Source organism: Mesoplodon densirostris, chromosome 8, assembly GCF_025265405.1.
Source record: "Mesoplodon densirostris isolate mMesDen1 chromosome 8, mMesDen1 primary haplotype, whole genome shotgun sequence".
Taxonomy (NCBI): Eukaryota; Metazoa; Chordata; class Mammalia; order Artiodactyla; family Ziphiidae; genus Mesoplodon; species Mesoplodon densirostris.
The window spans coordinates 34,963,333-34,977,975 of NC_082668.1; the positions used below are offsets into that span (position 1 = coordinate 34,963,333).

At 38.6% G+C, this 14,643-nt stretch overlaps 1 protein-coding gene across 2 annotated transcripts in view; it reads right to left on the bottom strand.

Annotated features, from left to right (window-relative positions):
• CDK15 (cyclin dependent kinase 15) overlaps positions 1-12,010 on the bottom strand; it is an 88,067-nt gene extending 76,057 nt beyond the window's left edge. For both annotated transcript variants that reach the window (XM_060106766.1, XM_060106765.1), the window contains exons 1-4: positions 11,888-12,010; positions 11,017-11,166; positions 10,718-10,812; positions 4,139-4,218 (exon numbers count right to left, since the gene is read on the bottom strand). In XM_060106766.1, coding sequence (XP_059962749.1) covers positions 4,139-4,218; positions 10,718-10,812; positions 11,017-11,166; positions 11,888-12,010 — 448 coding nt within the window. The remainder of the gene's footprint in view (positions 1-4,138; positions 4,219-10,717; positions 10,813-11,016; positions 11,167-11,887) is intronic.
• Positions 12,011-14,643: the final 2,633 nt, after the last annotated feature.

Consider the following 14,643-nt stretch of genomic DNA (forward strand, 5'->3'; position numbering starts at 1 on the left):
AGGATCAATCTCCAAAATATACAAACAGCTCATGGAGCTCAATATCAAAAAAACAAACAACCCAATTAAAAAATGGGCAGAAGACCTAAATAGACATTTCACCAAAGAAGACATACAGATGGCCAAGAGGCACATGAAAAGATGCGCAATGTCACTAATCATTAGAGAAATGCAAATCAAAATTGCAATGAGGTATCACCTGACACCTGTCAGAATGGCCATCATCAAAAAATCTACAAACAAAAAATGCTGGAGAGGGTTTGATGAAAAGGGAACCCTCTTGCACTGTTGGTGGGAATGTAAATTTATTCAGTCAGTAGGGAGTACAGTATGGTCGTTCATTAAAAAACTAAAAATAGAACTACCATATGACCTAGCAATCCCGCTGCTGGCCATATACCCTGAGAAAACCATAATTCAAAAAGAGACATGTACCACAATGTTCATTGCAGCACTATTTACAATAGCCAGGACATGGAAGCAACCTAAACGTCCCTCGAAACGTTTAGGTATATGTGATGTGGCACATATATACAATGGAATATTAGCCATAAAAAGAAACAAAATTGGGTTATTTACAGTGAAGTGGGTGGACCTAGAGACTGTCATACAGAGTGAAGTAAGTCAGAAAGAGAAGAACAAATATTGTATGCTAACACACATATATGGAATCTAAAAAAAAATGGAACTGATAAACCTAGTGGCAGGGCAGGAAAAAAGATGTAAACATAGAGAATGTACTTGAGGACATTGCGGGGGTTGGTGGGAGGTGGAAGCTGGGACAAAGTGAGAGAGTGGCATGGACATATACACACTACCAAATGTAAAATAGATAGCAAGTGGGAAGCAGCCGCATAGCACAGGGAGATCAGCTCCGTGCTTTGTGACCACCTAGAGGGGTGGGATAGGGAGGGTGGGAGGGAGGCTCAAGAGGGAGGGAATATGGGGGTATATGTATGCATATGGCTGATTCACTTTGTTGTACAACAGAAACTAACACAGCATTGTGAAGCAATTATACTCCAATAAAAATGTATTAAAAAAAAGAGAAAAAAGAAAATGTTTGCAAACTTGGAAAAATATATATAATTATACAGCTAGTTATGAAAGATTCTCTAAGTTGCTATGAAGGTGGCTAATCTTTTTAATTAGCAGAGGAATAGGGTAGGGACAACGCCTATTGTGTCTGCTGCTGTGTATCTAGCAGCCATCAGAGTACCTGGCCAAAATAGGTGCTCAGTAAATACTCATGGAATGAATGCTAAGAGATTGTATGGATTTTTGAATCAGAGAGATTTGGTTTGAATCATAGCTCTGTACTGGAATCGTAATAATCTCTATCTCCAAATGTTATTAAGAAGATTGAAAGAGGTAACACATGAAAAATATCTGGCACATGTATTTTCCTTAGTGCTGTTCATACTTTTGCTAATTTCATAACATTACATGTTACAATCAAATAGTATTCCAAATGACCAGATTAATAAACTGCTGCATGTTTTCTACCTGTATGTAGAGAGACTGTACATGTAGTAAAGTCCTACTCAATAAATCTTTGGCTGATATACCATTAGAGCAGCCAGAGTGTTCAGGAAAAGTATTTCCTACTTCAAGGTTTTTTAGAGAAGTCTGTATTGTTCATTTAGTTTTTCTGCACATGGCTTTCAGTTGCCTTTTTAGCTAGTGACCCTGGATTTTAACTAATGAACTCCAGCTGTTCTTATTTTTGCCTTTCAGCCCTTCTCATTTAACCTCCTGTCTCCCTGGTCTCACATCCTTAAAGTTCTTACAGGAAAAATGGGACAATGCCAAAGTTTTCAAATGAGGCCTCATGTCTTCTTGAGGGGAGAGGGCTCCTCTATGAAGGGCTCCCAGCTTTTACACTGGTGGAAAAAGAAACATCCATTGTTGGAAACTGGATGCCTAACAACCTCAAATGTGTCAAAAAAGATCCTTTTGTGGTTTTTCATATTAAACAAGCAAAGCATTCAGTAAGGTAAGTCCATAAAACAAACCAAGAAAGTCCACAGTTGAATACTAAATGTAATTGCAAACACCTGTGATGGAGAGGCAATTCCTCGGTAAATATGCAATAAAAGAAACACTTAGCATACAGAGCAATACACATCCAGTTTTTCTGAACCATGCTAAGAACCATCTGTTAGCAAAACCGGCAAAAGTTTTCACTGTTAAACTCAAATGTCATCCCGAAAATGTTGGCCGTGGGCAAAATCTGAGCGAGCCAGGCCTGAAGCAAGCTCAGCTCACAAAGGAAACACCATGAGAACAGGGTGAACCTGGGCCTAGAGACCCTCCCCTTATGCTGGTGACCTGGGGATGTCTATTATGCTCAGAAATCCTCTTTAGCCTATCCACACATCTCTTTCTAAATCTGATCATCCTTTCAGGGGGACCACTAATACATACATCAGTAAGTACAGCTTCCATTATATTAAACACTTAAGGCCATACTTTCCTCCAGAATGCACCTGATCCTACCAGGCTAAATCCCCGGCTAACCTGATAGCCATTTGGCCCTTCTCCTGAAATTCAAAATGATGTATTTCCCAGGGGCTCTGGAAGACTTTTGAAAATGGCATCAAATTCAGTTATAAACTCATTTTCTGAATTCCTTTTTCCATGCCTGTTTGCATGACCCATCCTCCCAAGCTCAGTTCAAATTCTATTGACTCTATTAGCCACATTGAGATTGACTTGTTCTCATCTCAGTTTACAAGGTCTTTGTTACCTCCATCATAACACTGGTTGCAACTTGAATCATCTGCTCTGTTACAACTGAAAAGATAGAGAGCAAACATCAGGCTTTTTCTTCTCATTCTTCACAACACCCAGCAGCATGCTTTGCGTACAGGATGTGCTCCATAAGGAAGGGAAGATGAAGTAGTTAAAAGGGAAGAAAGAAAGACCAGGGAGAAGCCATTTCTCTGGGTTTTTGATGAAATGAATAGCAATCCTGTCATCATTTTTTTTTTTAAGAAGATGTTGGGGGTAGGAGTTTATCAATTTGTTTATTTTTGCTGTGTTGGGTCTTCGTTTCTGTGCGAGGGCTTCCTCTAGTTGTGGCAAGCGGGGACCACTCTTCATCGCGATGTGCGGGCCTCTCACTATCGTGGTCTCTCTTGTTGTGGAGCACAGGCTCCAGACGCGCAGGCTCAGTAGTTGTGGCTCATGGGCCTAGTTGCTCCGCGGCATGTGGGATCTTCCCAGACCAGGGCTCGAACCTGTGTCCCCTGCATTGGCAGGCAGATTCTCAACCACTGCGCCACCATTTTATTTCAAATGGCTTATGTAAAAAGGTTAATAGATTGCATTTTAATGATTTATTTTCACTATACTGGCTTCTTGATTTTTAAATTATAAATTGTTAGTTATCTTGATAGTGAACAAGACATCACTAAGGGAAAGTAAAAAAAATGGAATAATAATAATAGCCAACGTTTGTTGAACTATGAAGATAAAACTCTGTGATTAGTGTTTTATATGTATATTCTCATTTAAGCCTCATAACAGCTCAGTGAAATAGGTACTATTATCCTCTTTCTGCAATAAATTGAGTCTTAACTAGGAAAAGTAATCTACCCACGGTCACACCACTAGTAATTGGTATATCTAAGATTGAAGCTCAAGTCCATCTGATGCCACCAGACTTCTCACCCACTTGCTCTACTGTCCAGGGTTCAGAGAAAATACAGACCTAACACTAAAAATACACGTTTTCCTAAGGAGTTTTTCAAATGCTATCTCAACAACTTATTTTCAGGCAAACTGCTTACTGAGAATTTGTGTGAGTATATTATTTACTTTCTCTTTTGTATGGCTTTTTCTAGGGTTATATAGATACAGCCTTAGCACTTAGCATGGGACCAAACTTGCAGAAGATATTTAGTAAATACTCACTGAGTTCATAGTTTGGGTCAACGAATATAATAGTTTTGAATTCTAATTTCCTCAGGAATAAGTAATAAAATGATTTGGAAAACTGGTGTGAAGAATAAAATTGCAATTATAACATTACTTCTATAAATATAAAAAGCTAGATGCTGAATGGATAGGCTCAATGCATTTTTATCAAATCAAAAACTTAAAATATCTCTTGGGTCCACTCTACTGTTCTTACCTTCCCGGATGGCTGTAAATGGGACTCCTTCCTCTGTATTCATGCTGATGACTTTTAAAGCCACTAGTTGTCCATTTATCCTAGAAGAGTCGGGGGAAAGGGCGCAAATTTGTTGACATGGCCCATAGCAGCAATTTATACTAAGGATGGTTTAGCAAAAGTAGCTTTCCTTCAAAATTTATTCCAGTATATGAAATGTACAAGTTTCTCAAAATAAAAAAGTTTTAAAAGTCATATGTATATATCAAGCCATTGTTTTCTCTTTACCAAAGTGATATATATTTATTACAGAAAATACGGAGAATATGGGAAAGCACAGAAAAAAATAACCCAACAAAGCCAGCTTCATATTTTGATGTATATTGTTTCTTTTATTTCCCTTTGTGCACTTGTTTGACCCATTCTTATTTTTCATCTGAATTATTGTAATGACCTCCTAACAGTCTTTCTGCTTATATGTTTGTACCCCTACTGTCTACTTCCAACAGTAGCCCAGGGCATCTTTTTTAAAGTGAAAGTCAAAACAAGTCACTTCTGTGCTCAAAACCCACTGTCATCTCCACATTTCATTCTGAATAAAAGCCAAATTCTTACAATTGCCTCCTAGGTGCTACCAGACTTGCCCAGTCCCACCATTCTCTCTCTCTCTCTTCATCTCTTACTCTCCCCTTATTCATTGTTCTGTTTGCTGATGTAAGCTAAATGCCAGAGAACAGAGAAGATTTTAATGTAAGTATAAGTATATTGTTTTTAATACAGTGGGATTCACATCGTATTATTAGGAACCTGTTTTTCCTCCATTTAACTTTTTCTGTTAGTCATTCTTGTATTATTTGACATTTAATAGTAACATTTCATCATATAAATACGTACAATGTATTTTGCCAATTCCAAATATTTTAACATTGTTTCTAACTTTTGACTATTATAAAAATACCTGGACGATCATATTTGTTCATATTTGTAGATAAATCTTTTCATACAGCCTCTGTTATTTTCTTAGGGTCGTGGTGGAATTGCTAAATCAAAGAGTATGCAGTGCACAAATTTTTATTGTTTTGAACACATGTTCCCAAATTGTGCCACAGAGTGATCACACCACTAACTGGTCGTGAGCCTGGCCATTCCAGCACCCTCTCGCCAACAGCAGGCAGCGTTGTTTGTTCTTTGTTGTTGTTGTTGCTTTAAGATTTCATATTTTAGAACAGTTTTAGATTTACAGAAAAGTTGAGAAGATAGTACAGAAAATTCTCATATACCTCACATCCAGTTTCCTCTGTTGTTAACATCTTATATCAGTATGACACATTTGTTAAATTAATGAGCCAACATTGATATATTATTATTAACTAAAGCCCTTAGTTTATTAGGAATTCTTTAGGTTTTTTTTTTTCAGTAAAATTGTATTGCTTGTTGTGGGTTGCATTGTAAATTGGTAAAATTTGGGGGAATGCAACATGATCATATGTGTGAAAAGCCATAAAACTACCACACTCAGGAATTTTTCTCAATAGTTACTTAACAAAGATTTCAGTAATTCCAAATGCATGAAAGATATCATTCATTGTGTTAGTTACAATAGAAAAAAATAGAAATAGCTGAAATGTTCAACATTAGAGAAAAAACTGATTTGATACATATACATATTGCAATATGATTACCAGGACTTCTTTAGTTTTTACCTGACGTCCCTTTTCTATTCCAGGATCTCTTCTAGGACACCACATTGCATTTAGTTGTCATGTCTCTTTAGGCTCCTCTTGGCTGTGACAGTTTCCCAGACATTCCTTGTTTTTGATGACATTAAAGGTTCTGAGGAGTACTGGTCAAGTATTTTGTAGGATACCTCTCTATTGGAATTTTTCTGATGTTTTTCTTATGATTAGACCACAGTTATGGGTTTTGGTTTTATCACATCATATTAAAGGTACATACTGTCATCAGAATTTACGGCTTTTGATGTGGCCTTAATCACCTGGCTCAGGTAATACTTGTCAGGTTTCTTCACTGTAAAGTTATTCTCCCCCCACCCCCTTCCATACTGAACTTTGGGAGAATGTCACTATGAGTAGCCCACACTTAAGCACTGGAAAGTTACGCTCTACCACCTTGAGGGTGGGTTATCTGCATAAATTATCTGGAAATTTGTCTCTTCTCTCCCATTTATTAATTAACTGAACCACTTATTTATAGTACTATGGACTCATAGTCACTTTATTTATTTATTTTTTTTGCGGTACGCGGGCCTCTCACTGTTGTGGCCTCTCCCGTTGCGGAGCAGAGGCTCCGGACGCGCAGGCTCAGCGGCCATGGCTCACGGGCCCAGCCGCTCCGCGGCATGTGGGATCTTCCCGGACCAGGGCACGAACCCGTGTCCCCTGCATCGGCAGGCGGACTCTCAACCACTGCGCCACCAGGGAAGCCCTCATAGTCACTTTATACTTTGGGTTACAACCCAATAAATACTATTTTATTTATTTTGTTCCTCAAATGTTTCCACCTTTGCTCTTTGGGAGCTTTTTCAGTTGGCTCCTAGGTATCTTTGACATATCCCCATAAATGTGGGGTTTCTTTTTGGGGGGCATGTTTTTATCTTCATTTTTTGGCCTATTTAATAGGTAAAAAGGATTATCACATTTTAATTTCTATTCCTTTAAATAATTGTGGAACTGAGTTTTGATAAGGTTATTGGTCTTTTCTGTTCTTTTGTGGTTTACCTGTTTGCCCATTTTTTATTGAAATAATTTTGCATATACTTTTCACCAATTTCTTTTGTTTGCCTTATCATATCTTTGAAATTTTAAACTTAAAAATTTTTATGATGCTCAGTATTTTCCAAAATGTTTTACCCAGAACATAGCTCTGTGAAATTCTCCCTATCCCCTACCCTAAATTTTTCTGTTCAAATATGTTTAGAAAATGCTTTATACTTTAAAATTTTTCTTCATCTTTTTTAGAGAGTCATGGTACACATCAACATTTTAAAGATGCTGAGAGCACCTACAATAAAGGATCACATTTTATTTTGTTCTAGGGTTACCCGTGTCAATTGGACAATGGTAATGGTTTCAGTGAAACTTCTATTAAGGTGTCTCAGAACTGGGGGGGTCCCTAGAACGTACTTGGATAGATGGGGCACCACGGACATGTCCAATCTTCCCTTACAGGTTCTGACTTAAGTGTTACATATAGACAGACCTTTCCAGTCCAAAAGTTACACAGACTTCCCCTGTTTATTCTTCTAGCTCTTGTATGTTTCCTTTTTCATTTAACTCTTTAATCCACTGGGAATTTATATTGTATATTTACCTTTTCCAAATTGCTAACAATCGTCCCAACTCCATTTATTGGACTGTTTATTTATTTATTTATTTTCCCTGCTGATTCGACATGCCACCATGATTGTATATTAGATCTTACTAACACTTGGATTTGTGACTGTTCTGGACTTTTACAGATCATATTTCTTTGATCTGTCTTATACTTGTGCTACACTATTTTAATTATCGTAGCTTTTGAACATACTTAGAATACATTAAAACTCTAAATTACAGAATCATTGACATCTTTGTACTACTAGATATTCTAATCCAAATATCCTTACAAGGGTCCCTGAAATGATCTACAAGACCCCATATAAGGCCCTACTGCATCTGCAACTCCTCACTGTCCTCACATCCTTCCATTCTCCCAGCCCAGTGCCAGGCCTGCTCCTGCCTCAGGGATTTGCTACTTGCTATTCCCTCTGCCTGAAACTCTCTTCCACTGCACACTCACACAGCTCACGCCTCACCTTGGTCAGTCTCTGTTCAAGTGTTCCTTTCTCAGTGAGGCCTCCTCTCTCACTATTTAAAATAGTAATTCACCACCCCACTCTGGCACTCCCTATTCCTCTTCCCTGTTTTATTCTTTTCCAAAGCATTTTCACTCTTTGACAAACTCAGTCAAAGAGTTCATTTGTTTATTGCCTCTCTCAGCCCCACTAGAACGTACACTCCATAAGAGCAGGGATTTTTGTCTCTTTTGTTTTCCAGTGAGTCCTTATTGGCTAAAATAGTGCCTGGCACAGAGTAGGTGCTTAATAAATATGAGTAGAATGAATGAATGCCTTTCTGGCTTTTTCTTCAAGTCTTTTGTGTCCCTTACTAAATCTTTATATAAATCCTGCCCCTTTTTTTTTTTTTTTTTAATTTTTGGCTGCGTTGGGTCTTCGCTGCTGCGTGTGGGCTTTCTCCAGTTGCGCTGAGCGGGGGCCATTCTTACCTGTGGTGCACAGGCTTCTCATTGCGATGGCTTCTCTTGTTGCGGAGCACGGGCTCTAGGCACGTGTGCTTCAGTAGTTGTGGCACACGGGCTCAGTGGTCGTTGTTTGCGGGCTCTAGAGCGCAGGCTCAGCAGCTGTGGCACACAAACTTACTTGCTCCATGGCATGTGGGATTTTCCCAGACCAGGGATTGAACCCATGTCTCCTGCATTGGCAGGTGGATTCCCAACTACTGCGCCACCAGGGAAGTCCCAATCCTGCCCATTTTTGATTGTAATGATTTTTTTGTTGTTGCTTTTTTTTTTTTTTTTTTCTTTTGCGGTATGCGGGCCTCTCACTGTTGTGGCCTCCCCCGCTGCGGAGCACAGGCTCCGGACGCGCAGGCTCCGGACGCGCAGGCTCAGCGGCCATGGCTCACGGGCCCAGCCGCTCCGCGGCACATGGGATCCTCCCAGACCGGGGCACGAACCCGTATCCCCTGCATCGGCAGGCGGACTCTCAACCACTTGTGCCACCAGGGAGGCCCTGTTGTTGCTTTTTGAGAATAATTTCCCCTACAGTATTTTCTATTAAATGGTTATTGCTAATACGTAAGACAACTTTTGATAAGTATATTTTGATTTTGTAACTGATCACCTTATTTTTCTATCTCACTACTTCTAATAGTTTCTTAAATGATTCTCTTGGGTATTTTTAGGTAGACAATTCTATAATCCACAAAAATTATATTCAGTCTTTTTTTCCTCGTTGCATTGGCTAGAATGCTTATGATAATCTTTAACAACAGAGAATAGTGGGCAGTCTTGCCCTACCTCTAACTTAATGGTGATGTCTCTAGTATTTAACAAAGAAAAAGTATGTAGGCTATTGATTTGAAATTATTCTACAACATAATGAGTAATTATCATTCTAATCCTATTTCGTTCAGAGTTTTAAAAACTAGAAATTGATGTTGAATTTATCAAATGCCTTTTTGACATCTATCTCTATATGTTTTAAAATTATAAATGTAATGCTTTTGTGGTAAGAAATAAAGTGAAAAGTTTGAGTGACCTTTCTCCATTCCAGTCTCAACCACTAGAAGGCGCTACTTTTAATAATCCCTCGTATATTTTTCCAGATTCCTCTAGGCACATACAAATTTATACATGAACAGTGCTTTTTTTCTAAATGAGATCATATATTGTTCTGTAACTTGCTTGTTTCTCATAAAATATTGGGCATCTTTTCATACATCTTATACTCTAGATGGTTGCATGCTATTTCATTATATAGTGATAATTTAGCCAGTCCTCCATTAATGGATATTTGTAACCAGGTTTTTACTTTTTCTATTATAAATCTTGCTGCAATTAATACACTGTTACATATATCTCTGTGCACTTGGACAGGGTATATATTTGTAATGTATTTTTCATTCTATTACTAGGCTGAATCCCTTGGAGGAAATCTTTTATATTCTTAGTCCCTAAGATAGTTTATGGAAGTGAATTAAATCCTGTTTTTACATAATATATTTAAAATGGTATCTCCTCCAAAATCCTCTTTAACAAGTAAAAATTATAACACAAGTCCTAAGATAAATAATAGTCTTGTATTTATATTAAATTTTTAAAATTAACATTTAACTACTTTGAGCCATTATTTTTCTCCATTGGAGTAACATAAATTAAAGAAATCAGACCTTCTGACTATCCCACCTTGACTAAAAGCTGTGGAGTTCGTGAATCTTTCAAATACGTTTAACAAAGTTTTTATTAGCCAAAATGGGCACTTGCTTTCTGGATTAACAATCTTTTTATTCTCCAGCCATTTTGTGTAGAATTGCAAGTGTAGAATACCCAGGATTAATCATTCTTTGCGTAATATGTCATACTTTGTAGAAACCAACTTCAGTTTCTTCTACAAAGGCCAAGTGGAAGAAGGAAGGAGAAAACTCAAGGCTGCCATTGCAAACCTCTGTCATTGTGTTTTGGGCTGAATGGGGGGATATGAAAATATCTGTAGAGACACCTTATCAACTGTACTTCCCACCAGGTGAAGAGCAGTAATTGTTCTTTGGGTCAATAGTTGAGAAAGTTTAATTTGAATTGAATCAAAAAAAGGAAAAGCTGATAAATTAGTGGGCTGATTTTAATTGGGGCAGGGGAAGTTTGTTTTCTTTCAAGGCTACTTCAATAATCATGTCTTTCCCTATTGACTATGGGGTCTTGCATAGGTCCCGAACTTCTGTCCTGTGTCATCTGGCTTCATAATGTCAAATTCTGGGGGTGAGAGCCTCACCTCTAGTCTCTCCCAGCTAATGAGTCACTCACCGGCTAATGCCCTTGTAAACTGTAGCGTAAGAACCTTCACCCAGCTTCTCCAAGTTCAAGTAAGATGAGGCTGCCCCAAAGGGGAGGCTCTTCCTCTGCATAAGGGGAATGAGGAGGAATGAGAGGGGGGAAAGAAAAGAGCATTTTTTTAGTGTTGCCTTTTTCTCCCCCCAGAGAAATTAGACAGCATTGCAGAATGTACTTGGGAAGGTCTGCTCAGTAATTGCCCTGGAAATAAGGCCCAGCCTCTCTAGACAAGCACACATTAAATTCTTGATCAACATCAGCTGCTCACTCACCCACTGAAAACCCTGACTCAGATCCTCTTCCTGAAAAGAATCGCTGTTACTCCGTGGCCTTTTACTCTTGAACTTCCGGGCACGGACAGCCTGAAGTCCCCTGGGGTGAAATGAAGTCATGGAACATGATGCTTCTTTTAGGTCTGTTAGCTAGAGAAAAGGGAAAGTGCAGGAATAAAATTTATGCAAAGTCAAGACTCAATGGCTAGCATAAACCACTTTTTCTTTATTTGCCTGATGTTAACTCTTCAAATGTTTTCCAAGCTTCCTACACGCCCAAAAGGCACCTTTCCTGAACATCAGTTCCTTAAAAAAAAATAAAAATAAAATAATGATATCAACTGCTGAAACACAACATTTTCTCTTCACCTAAAAATATACCTTTAAACACTTAGGTTAACCTAAATTTCTTTGATGGATGGTTTCAAATTTTTCTCTGTTAAACCTACACTTTTTTTTTCGTGTCCCCCTAATTTCTCTTTTTAGGAGAAAAATTTTCTAGTATAACATTGCTAATAAACATGAACTAATTACTGAAATTTTTAATCTGTAGGGTACCGTTACTGCAGCTTGCTTTTTGAGGTTCAGCTCTCTAATTTAGTACTTCAGGGATTTCAAGAGAATAACTTTCTAGACTTCAAGTCAAGTGAGTTTCATGCAGCCCAAAGCATAGGATTATTTTTCCCTTTTGGCTTAAAAGGATATCTCCAAATTTGATAACAACAGTCACAAATCCTCTGTGACTTTAATAGAATTTTCTTTTTATTGCTTTAGACCTAGTGCAGGAAAACCAGACCCTGCTACAGAAAGGGAGCCTCTGAACTCCTCGGTTTATGGATAGAGGAGGATGCTGCTCCTGGAATACAAATACCTTGATCGCAGCCTCCATCATCTCCGGAGCACTCCTCTGATGGCTGTGTGCATCGCCTCCCTCCCAACAGCAATGGCAGCTGCATCCAGGCTGCAGAGTCTTTGCACACAGCTCTTGACCCATAATCTTCTAGGTTCAAGGAGAAAACCCGGCACTTGAACCTCTCTCCCTCTGCCTCTCCTGTCCTTGTTCACTCCCTTTGTGCCAGAGGTCAGCAATGCTGGGGCTTTCATATGACTCACATGAGGGCTCTGCTTGGAGCAGCCTCATGACTTCAGCAGTTTTTCTTCATCAGTGCAAGAAACTACACATCAGAAAGGCGGCCGCCTGCATTCATATGTGCGCAACTGAAACCAGGACAGCTAATATTGGCAAGAATAAAACTTGGCACAATTAAAGTTCTTATTCCAGTCACAAGTTAGTGCTACTGGTATACACAGTTTTTATGAATTTACATTGCTTATCCATATTATTGATAATATTTATTAGGCTTTCCTGGTGCTAAAGCAGATATGTTAAGGAGTATTTTCCTCCTGCCCTTCATCTGAAAGTATTTTGTTTTTAAGACTTCAAAATAAATTTGTAACCTAGCCAACTTTTAGTAGTCAAAGAAACCACAGAACCCTAAAACAGGAAGAAAGCTCAAGATATCTACTCCATCTCTTTGCCTTTATGCAATAGTGTAACTAAGAGTCCCAACGGGTACTCATTCATTCACCAATTCAAAAACTATCTAGTGAGCACCTGTGTTGTTCTTATTACTAAACAGGTAACAGTGTTACACAATGGTGGAGAGAGAGAAGTTTGCATGAAATAGCTCCTTCTCTCCCTCTCTCCTCCCCTCTCCCTGCCTCCTTCCTTCCACATAAATGTAATTAACATTTACTGTATTAATACCATGACATGTCAAGGAACTACCTCAAGCTAGTTTGCAGTCTTTGAACAGAACTTTTCTCTCTCATAGACTCCTAAGGTCATTGCCACTATAATGTGCTAGTTAGAGTGAGACGGAAAATAAGACACACATAAACACACACACAATCATTAAGGAAAAAATAAGTCATGTCTATTATCACAACAATGTTTATATATATTTGATATCTGAACCTTGCAAGAAAAGCCTTTCAGATAATTTAATTATGAGCATGTATGAAGTTTCATTTCAAAATTGCCACAAGAGACCTAAAACAAGTCAATTCAAAGATTCATTCCAATTAGAGACATTTAGTAAACACAACAGCAACAACAGACTAGTTACACTAATACAAAAAGAGAATATTTTGTTAAACGGCTAAACTTTTGCCTGATAATCAACAGAGAGTGAGAGAAGCTAGTTTCTCAAAATGCTTAATTCCATTAGAATTGAACATAATTTGATTATAATACCTTTTATCAGAAATGCTGATTTCTTCCTAAAAGATTGTGAATTTTGTTATAGAAAAGTTATACCCCAGACCAGGTTTGAGGCAGTTATTCTTTATCACCCTCTAATTACTGTAAGTTTCAGAATTTTTAAAAGATTAGCATTTTTATTAGCCTAGGGGTAATTGACCTAAGTCTCAAGTTGCTAAAATAGAATAGTTCGATTTTTTTTAAGTTTAAAATGGTATGTTTAGATACTAGAATGGGCTACTGAGGGAAATTGTGAAATACCCTTCAGAATTTTCAAAAATAAAATAATTTATGGTCTTGTTTAAAGTCAAGGAAAAATATTAGATGAAAAGATATTTTCTAGCTCTATGTGATAAACAATTTTTGTTATCAAAGATTTCTGAATAAGGACAGAAGACTTCGATGATTTCATTTTGAATTGTGAATCAGACCCAGTTTATGTGTCACTCCAGATTGGCCGGACCTGCCTCAGGGTCTGGTTGGCTTCTTAGTAGGAGAAACCCACTATGCTGTCTTGAAGCATGGCCACTCTTACTCATAGACCAAAGATCGCTCACACCAGAAGCTGACAAGGAGAGACCCCTGTGTCTGGCCACCAGTCTGAATGGACCAACAGAGGCTCTGGCTTCTCTAGCAACTACCTGCAAGGGCCAGGTGACACAATAGAGGAATGCAGGAAGTCCCATGGAAGGACTTCCACTATGAAACTAGAGATGTTTGTTGTGGAGCTGAAGCCAGCTCAGAAACATGCTCCATTTATGCTCTCCTTTCTTCCCTCCTTTACTTTCCTTTCTCTCTCATTTCTACTTCCCTGGGATTGCAATGACCCCTCCCCCTCAAAATGAAGTGTTTGCATGTAAGCTTTTTTTTAATATAAATTTATTTATTTTATCTATTTTTGGCTGAGTTGGGTCTTTGTTGCTGTGTGTGGGCTTTTCTCTAGTTGCAGCGAGCAGGGGCTGCTCTTCATTGTGTGTGTGGGCTTCTCACTGCGGTGGCTTCTCTTGCAGAGCATGGTCTCTAGGCATGCGTGCTCAGTAGTTGTGGCTCACGGGCTCTAGAGTACGGGCTCAGTAGTTGTGGTGCACGGGCTTAGTTGCTCTGCGGCATGTGGGATCTTCCCGGACCAGGGCTCGAACCCATGTCCCTGCCCTGGCAGGCGGATTCTTAACCACTGCGCCACCGGGGAGCCCTGCATGTAAGCTTTTGCTTGAGGTTCTGTTTGCAGGGAATCTGTGTTGACAAATGGCAGCCATTTTTTTAAATTAGCAGTAAAATTATAGGTTATTAATAATTTCAGACTAGATACTCCCACCCTACAATTTTGGAGTCTTTTTTCCTTTCTCAATTGGTGTGTATTCAAA